Raw genomic sequence first — 8,141 nt, forward strand, 5'->3', positions numbered from 1 at the left:
GTGTGTGTAGTTTTATGGTCTTTTGTCTTCTAGCTGTCTGTGGTTAGTACATACGTGGGATTAAACATGCTTGTGTCCCTCTCTGACTGTGGTAGCTGGCGATGATGCTAAGATCCGGGTGTGGCAGGTACCAAAGGAAGGGCTGAAAGAGACCCTGACTGAGCCTGAGCTCATCTTGCAAGGTGATAAATGGTTCACTGATTACACTGCACCCATGTGAATTATTTGATGTATAACAAAGAGGAAGGTAACAATAGTCACAACAAAGTAAACATCAAGTTGACTGACAGCCGATATAATCCCCCATAGGCCACACAGAGAAGATTTACTCAATCAAGTTTCACCCTCTGGCCAGTGGACTCCTGGTGTCTTCATCCTACGATCTCACAGTCAGACTGTGGAGCCTGGAGAGCGGAGAGCAGGTCAAACTCCTCACTGGACACCAGGACCAGGTGGGTGACCAAGACAAGTCTGAATGCAGTGAAAAATAAATGAAAGCTAAAAGTCTGAGGTAAAACGTTATTGCCATAATGAGACGCTGAAGGATGTCAATTAAGCATCATAGATAAATGTAGACTGTGTTTGCACAACAGTTTGGACATGAGGATATGTTTTCTTACGACATATTGAAATGAATACATCAGCTTTTCATTTTACAAATCTATGAATTTCTCTCATGGTTCACGCTCAGGTGTTTGGTATGGCATGGAGCCCAGACGGTAAACTCTTGGCCACAGTGTGCAAAGATGGGAAAGTTCGCATCTATGACCCTCGCAGGTCCACTACACCTGTGCAGGTATGTACAACACAGATAGGAAAATGGTGTGATACCACCTTAAAAATAGATGAGGTTTGTGTTTTGGTGTGTATTGTTAAAATGGTGAAATGCAGGCGTAGTTCTAGTTCAGAGCTCTGAGTAACAAAAGCAAGGCTTCTCATCTGTCCCACTCACACTTACTGTTTTGTTTTGGGGGGTTTTTTTTGGTAGGAGGGCCCAGGTCCTGAGGGCCCCAGGGGAGCTCGTATAGTGTGGGTGTGTGAGGGCAAGTACCTGCTGGTGTCAGGATTTGACAGGTACTTAATAAAATACATTTTCATAGAGCATCAGGGAGCCAGTCAAAAAGTTGACCACTGATCCTTCTTGTCCTTTCGCCTGCAGTCGCAGTGAGAGAGGACTCTACCTGTACTCTGCAGACTCCCTGTCCTCTGGAGCCATAACCAGCGCTCAAGTTGACGTCTCCCCCTCCACACTCATCCCTTTCTATGACCCTGACACCAGTGTCGTCATCCTCACTGGAAAAGTAAGCGATAAAAAATAAAACGTGTAGTTGCACATAAGTTACATCTGAACAAAAACTGGGATGTAACCTGTGTGTTTTGCTTTGTTTTCCAGGGTGATACCAGAGTGCATATTTATGAGATAGTCCCTGAAGAGCCATACTTCATTGAGTGCAGCAGTTTTAACTCTCCTGAGCCACATAAGGTACTGAGTATTCCACCCCCTTGGATGTTTTCCCCTTTTATTGCTTTAATAAATGAAATCATGGTCAATATAATTTGGCTTTTTTGACAAGAATTTACAAAAAAACTTTTTAATGTCAAAGTAAAAACAGATTTTTACAAAGTAATGTCAGTAAATTAAAAATATATATAATGTAAAGCAAGTGATAAAGATAAATATTCTCTTCTTTCGAGTCGGTGTTACAGCACTGGGTCTGTGTGGATAGGTCTCGTTCAGGATATGTGTTTTTGTTTGTTTGTTTATATTTGCTGAACTTTCGGATTGTTTCCTGTCTGCAGGGCTTGGCCTTTCTGCCCAAGACAGAGTGCAATGTGCGTGACGTGGAGATAGCTGTAGGACTAATGCTCACCAAGACAACCATAGAGCCAGTGGTGTTCAGGGTGCCACGGGTCAAGGTGAACCAAGTGCACCACCTAGAGGACACATGGGAATACTGCATGCCTTCTGCCCTGATCGTTATTCCTAAGAAATGGCTGTAGCTGAGTTCTTCATTCTTTATCATAACTACCTCCTCTGTGTGTCCGCTCTGGGTCTTCAGAAAGAGTTTTTCCAGGACGACGTGTACACAGACACGGCAGTGTGGTGGGAACCAGCCCTGACCGCCTCTGCCTGGCTGTCAGGCTCCAACGGCCAACACAAAAAGATCAGCCTGAAGCCCAAAGACATGACACCAGGTGCAGACACAGACCAGGGAGTCTGAATATGTATACATAAATGTGTCCTTATCAAATAAAGCTCTCAGTCTAGATGAAGTTGCTTACCTCTACATGTCTACATATCAGTACTGTAACTGGAAATGTACTGTATGTATGGTTCTGTGTTTGATGCTGTTTTTTTTTTTTTTTTACTCAGTGAGTGAGGCTCCCAAAGAGGCTCCAGTTAGGAAATACCTGCCCTCGTCTGTTTACCTGGAGGAGAAAACTGATGAACAGAAGAAAGAGGAGGTGAGGACAAGCTAAATACTACAAACTAAAATAATGATTGTGTTTTCTACTGTATCTCATCTGGTCCTCATGTGAGGTCTTTCCACAATTTGCCTTGCATGAAACAGTTGCTGAATAAAAGCAGCTGTGTTTGTCTGATATATTTTAACTCTGAAAGAGTGTGTGTGTGTGTGTGTGTGTCACCCAGTTGCTGAGTGCCATGGTAGCCAAGTTGGGGAACATGGACGACCCACTGCCACAGGAGTCCTTCGAGGGGGTGGACGAGGACGAGTGGGTGAGTGAATGTGATGGAAAAGACATCAATTGTCAATTATTCATTTTAAACCAATAAGTGTGCAGTAGCTCTAATGACAGACATCCTGTTCATTATTTGAAATATAACCAAACACAGTTTAATACAATGTGGTTAACACCTGTGCAGTCTACAGTGCAGTGTACCCCTTTTGTGAGTATCACAATTTTCAGTTTTCTTAAGATTAATAATCCAACTCTTTGTAACTGTCACGGATGCAGTTTGCATTTTGGTTTTGTGTAGGTGTGCATATGTTTTAGGGAGTTCACTCTATTTTGTTGGGTTTTAATCAACAAACCTTTATGACTGATAGATGCTGGCTGACTGAAATTAAAGCTGCAATATGAATATTTTCATGGCATTAATAGGTAAAATCACATACAAGCTAATCTAACTGTGACTTCTGTGTCATTCAGGATGACTAAAGGGGACGTTGTCTTGCCTTTGGTTCAATCGTGGTGCCAACAAACAGAGAGGAGAGACCAGTCTTCACGTCGCCACGCACGTGAGCAACAGTGCCACCCAGACGTCCTCTGAGTTAAATCTGCTAACATCTCAGTCTACTGCACAAACAAAGAATATTGTACAATGTGAACCAATCTCCAGCAAAGTCAACATACATCCTGACTGGGTGGTATGGGGAAAAAAAAAATCTCAATAACTAGACCTCCTGATATGAGTACTGTATGCATCACAATATCTGTTTAGGTTTGGGGAAATCAATTGTCACAATGTGTAGTTGATGTTCATCATATCAAGCTGCATGAAATTTGATATGAAAATCATTTTCAGCTGGAATTCGTAAATATTTAAATGATATTTCATATCATTTTTGGATAAATCAGACTTTGGAACAGCTTTCTTATGTTGATGTAGACTATAAAATTATGTCACACTGTTGTTGATATTTAGAAAAAAATCCCACCATATAAGGTGATACAAAATAATCCTCAGTAAATACATAGAAATCATATATCAGGACAGTTCAAACATATTTCTGATAAACCTAGGTCAGTGCAAAGTGAATAAAACTGCAGGCAACCATAGCAATAACACCTCTGCTTTATGCTACTTTACCAGGTAACTCTCAGTGTTGAAAACAGACAACTATGGGTTACACTGAGTGTAAACAGCTTTTTTAAAATAATGGATGAGTATTTAAGCCAAGCTTCTGTTTATATCTACGGTAAGTGGCATGACAATACTCTCTGAGTTGTCCTGATATAAAACATAAAGGTTTCCTCTTGTGCTCAGTCTGTAATTAAAAAAAAAAAAAAAAATCAATCAGGATACCTCTTTGTGTATCATCTCGTACAAACTTGATATCTGTGTGGACATTTACCTCCACAGTGGACCACTTGCTTGCTTTTTCTAGTCACAATGTGTCTTTGAAAAAAAATGATAATGAGTAAATAATAAGTGAAAATCATGCATTTGATTTAAAATAAAAAATTGTCTTCCTGTTTAGTCAGGTAAAACACACACACACGCACACACATACAATTACTGTAACATGTTCAAGCCTTCAGCAGCAAAAACCACGCAGAGGATACAACAGGGTCACCAGTGTTCATGTTTGGCCATGAACTGGAATTTTTAATGACAAAAGCATTCACAGTTCACTTTCCTTTGTTTGCCAGTGTTAGAATAAAATGCCATTTTAACATAAATATGTTACTGTATTTGTGCCAGTTAGATTTAATTGTTTTGCCATATAGAAATAGTCTTATGTATAAGTGGAAGTTAAAGGTCAATAAAAATGAAATATTGTTATGCATTGAAAGCCAAACCACCTCCTTTTTGGAGTTTTTAAGAGATCCTTTGTATACTCTTTAACATGTTTTCTTTCCTTTTTCTCTTGTTTGCTGGACAGTTGGAACTTATTCATCAAATCATGATCTTTGTTGGTTTTCAGACTGGGGATATTCCTCACTAAATGAGCTAATTTCCTTATCTAATGTTTAACTAGTGGTAAGTAACCATGGTGTTAATTACACAATAACAGTACAGTATTGATAACTTATAATGCAGCCATAACAGCCATCATGTTATTTCTAATCAGGGCTACAGCAATATCATCAATAATCCAGGCTTGAACCAACCGTGTTTGTTTACAACCTCTGATGGACTGAAGTACATCAACCAGTTCAGCCATGCATGATCGTGCGCATCATGTTGTACACATGAACTGCAGGTGTCGTCAGTGTTTGTGCGATGTATACTGTAAGTGCTTGTGACTCTCGGACGCCATACTCTGTAAAATTTGGATTGGATTAACTTGCCTTCCTTTGTGTTTAAACAGAACTTCCTTTTTATACCGTGAGTAAGGGAGTGTTGTTGTTTTTTTCGGGAATTACTTGAGATATGGTTTGAGGATTTTTTTCAATATTGTCTCGCAATAAACACCTTTTGGACTCATTAATACTGCTCTTTGTGTGATTAGATCACCATGACAGACACAGTGAGTAAACAAATCGGAAAGACTCAAACTGCTTTCCAAACTTGCTTCCATCAAAGTCTCTTCGTTGGGGACTATGGGGGACTGTTTTAAGGATGGTGGAACATAACTAAGCATATTTACTCACGTAGAAGGGACATTTTTCTGCATTCAAAACTTTAAGTACATTTTCCTGATTATACTTACATACATACTTGCAATTGGGAATTTTTACATTGTTGTATTGGTACCTTTGTGGTTGTGGCCACTGCTGGCATTGAGTCAGCAGTGGGAGAAAAAAAAAATGCAGTTTGACCTCCCTGCCGGCAGGTGTCAGTGTTACAAACATCACCGACTGACCGCATTCGACTTGAATTTTGTGTTACTGATGCTTCCTTGAACTTTGACCCCTAAGTAACCTTCATTGGCGTACATGTGCGATAACGGAGCTGTCTACTCTCCGTGGAAGCTGTATATTATTATATAATGGTAAGAATACGTTTTATATTGGTCGGGCATATATTGACAAAGTCGTTAGCGTTAGTGAGTCAGCGGAGAAGTGTAATGTTATGCGGCGTTAGCAGTTAGCTAAGAGGCTGTGGAGCAGCTGTGTGTCTTTGATTTTCCAGCGTTGTTACATAAGGCTGCTGCCAATTCTTCACCGAGATATTGTCCTTTTTATTTAGGGAGAAGCTAATTTACAGGAGTGTGCGTTCATTTACGTCTGAACATGGCGGAGGAGCTTGTGGAAACGCTGTCACGGTGCTGACAGCAGTAATGAAGATGTTAGTGTTATATTACTGAGGCACTTACTGCCTCAGTCTCACTTCAGCTCAGTTGTCGTTGCTTTGACTGATCCCGTACTTTGAAGTGTCTCTACAGACTGACCCTGGCTGTTTTTGGTTCCCAGAAACTACTCCGATAAATCCTTTTTATTATTGCTTTGTGTGCTTCTTTTTTCCTGTAGGCTAAATATCTTGCACAGATCATTGTGATGGGAGCGCAGGTGGTGGGACGTGCATTTGCTCGTGCTTTACAACAAGAATATGCAGGTATGATCGAGACCTTAACACTTTCACCTTAACATTTTCATCCTGGCATGTGAAATTAGTTAATGCTGAAGCATATGGACAGACAGACAAGCTGTGTTTTGTTGTATTTTCCCCCACAGCGAGCCAAGCAGCAGCGCGGGCCAGGAGCCGCACAGGTCAGCAATCCGCCGCAGCCTCCAGCATCACTGGCATGAGCCTGCAAGAGGCGCAGCAAATCCTCAACATCTCCACACTCACCCCCGAGGAGATTCAGAAGGTGCAGTCACGCTCTGAGATTCATTAACCCATGTTATAATAATGTAGTCTTTGCCAGGTCATTCCAGATTTTTCTAAACTTGTCTAAATCTGTTGTATACAGATATATGATCTTGTATACGGGATTTTCCCTTCACTGGGGCGTATATGTGCTATGCCCATAATGTGCTGCTATGTTTGCATGCAGTGGAGATACTATCATTACTTCATCTGACCATTTATTAACATTATCAGCATTTTTCTTTACCCTTTGCTGTAGCAATTATCAAAAACTGGGAAATGTTGTCTTTGCTGTTGTGCTGGAAAAAATGCTTTGATTGAATTTTAAATGATGTTACATAAACGCTGACACCAGTTTCTCTGTTCCAGAACTACGAGCACCTTTTTAAAGTCAATGACAAGTCAGTGGGTGGTTCATTTTACATTCAATCAAAAGTAAGTATTCTGTACTTTAGTGTGTAAGGACACTTGTTACTCCTCATTTAGAAGAGCTTATAATGTGACTGTATTATTTGAATATTTATTAACCACCGGTTGAAAAGTGGCAGTGGAAAATTGTCTTAAGTTCATCAAAGCATAAAAAGCAGCACTACACCGCAGGAGCATTCAAGTCACTAATCTTTGTCAGTGGTTACCCAATTATTTTGCAGCTCATGCCAACTGTTCTATCAAGTTTACTTCTAAGCCTGCAGTCTAAATGACCAAACCATGAAATGAAATTTAATGTTCGGTTGAGTCTGTTAAGAAGATGAAACCATTGTGTGCATTTCTTGAAAATACAGTTTTAGTATTTTAAGCTAAGTTAAAGTGGCAGTTTACCAAGATAATTAAAATCTTTGCAGTTTCAACAAGTCAGCAGTCGGAATTATCAGACTCCAAGAGAGCACTAAAAAAATTTAAATACTGAATCTTCCTTATTCTTGCAGAGTTTTCACTGTCATGAAGTTGATGTTTTATGTGATAACAGTATTGAGAAAGTATAGATACAGTACTGGAGCTTGTGCAGCTGGGAACAATGATGTTCAGCATTATTTGTGTGCGCTTGTGTCTAGGTGGTGCGGGCTAAAGAGCGTCTGGACGAGGAGCTAAGTATTCAGTCACAACAACAAAACCAAAAGTCACAGCAGAATACAGAAACATGAAGTACAAAATGATGCTCGCCCTGTCTTTCCTCTCCCTGTCCTCTGTAAATTATAACCCAATAAAAACCTTCTCCTTTTCTCTAGTCTTGACTTTATAGACATTTTAAGGCAACAAATGTCATTCTAAGACCGTGAGGCACATACTGTAGTCATAAGTAAATGCGTTTATTGTTCTTTTTATTGTCGTATGTCAGATGTTATATATACTTTGCAGTGATCTAAATCCACAAAGAAATGCTTTTATTTATATAACAGTTTTCAGCTGCAGTGGTTCAGATGAAATGATCAACACTGATTCAAACTGCTTCTTGTTGACTGTTAATCAGGGTAATATTCAGGTGAAGTGATGCTGCTATAGAGGGGCTGAATCACATGGACCTGAATGCTTTAATTGTGATGAATGTGTACATTTCTATAACTTCAGTTGTTTGGGATGGAAATGAAAACACAAGCTGTATCAAATGCAACTTTATTAAACATTTCTTTTTTCATTGACA

The 8,141-nt window shown here is 39.8% G+C and overlaps 2 protein-coding genes across 2 annotated transcripts in view; both read left to right on the plus strand.

The window, feature by feature from the left end:
• coro7 (coronin 7) overlaps window positions 1-4,059 on the plus strand; it is a 101,063-nt gene extending 97,004 nt beyond the window's left edge. Inside the window, exons 18-28 of the mRNA XM_041062834.1 lie at window positions 96-182; window positions 310-452; window positions 692-796; window positions 989-1,074; window positions 1,160-1,301; window positions 1,394-1,483; window positions 1,801-1,917; window positions 2,061-2,196; window positions 2,375-2,466; window positions 2,654-2,740; window positions 3,175-4,059. Of these exons, the coding sequence (XP_040918768.1) occupies window positions 96-182; window positions 310-452; window positions 692-796; window positions 989-1,074; window positions 1,160-1,301; window positions 1,394-1,483; window positions 1,801-1,917; window positions 2,061-2,196; window positions 2,375-2,466; window positions 2,654-2,740; window positions 3,175-3,183 (1,094 nt within the window). The 3' untranslated portion in view covers window positions 3,184-4,059. The remainder of the gene's footprint in view (window positions 1-95; window positions 183-309; window positions 453-691; window positions 797-988; window positions 1,075-1,159; window positions 1,302-1,393; window positions 1,484-1,800; window positions 1,918-2,060; window positions 2,197-2,374; window positions 2,467-2,653; window positions 2,741-3,174) is intronic.
• Window positions 4,060-4,201: 142 nt separating this feature from the next.
• Window positions 4,202-8,139, plus strand: pam16 (presequence translocase associated motor 16). Its single transcript, XM_041062839.1, has 5 exons — window positions 4,202-5,684; window positions 6,163-6,247; window positions 6,367-6,503; window positions 6,872-6,937; window positions 7,555-8,139. Exons 1-5 carry the CDS (start codon window positions 5,682-5,684, stop codon window positions 7,642-7,644), a joined length of 381 nt encoding a protein of 126 aa, XP_040918773.1. The 5' UTR covers window positions 4,202-5,681; the 3' UTR covers window positions 7,645-8,139.
• Window positions 8,140-8,141: the final 2 nt, after the last annotated feature.

This window comes from Toxotes jaculatrix, chromosome 18, assembly GCF_017976425.1.
Source record: "Toxotes jaculatrix isolate fToxJac2 chromosome 18, fToxJac2.pri, whole genome shotgun sequence".
Lineage (NCBI taxonomy): Eukaryota > Metazoa > Chordata > Actinopteri > Toxotidae > Toxotes > Toxotes jaculatrix.

Bases quoted from the DNA above. Each gene is read 5' to 3' on its own strand.
- pam16 (XM_041062839.1), top strand. The intron at 6,504-6,871 runs GTGCAGTCACGC...TCTCTGTTCCAG, and splicing joins CCCCCGAGGAGATTCAGAAG to AACTACGAGCACCTTTTTAA. The intron at 6,938-7,554 runs GTAAGTATTCTG...GCTTGTGTCTAG, and splicing joins CATTTTACATTCAATCAAAA to GTGGTGCGGGCTAAAGAGCG.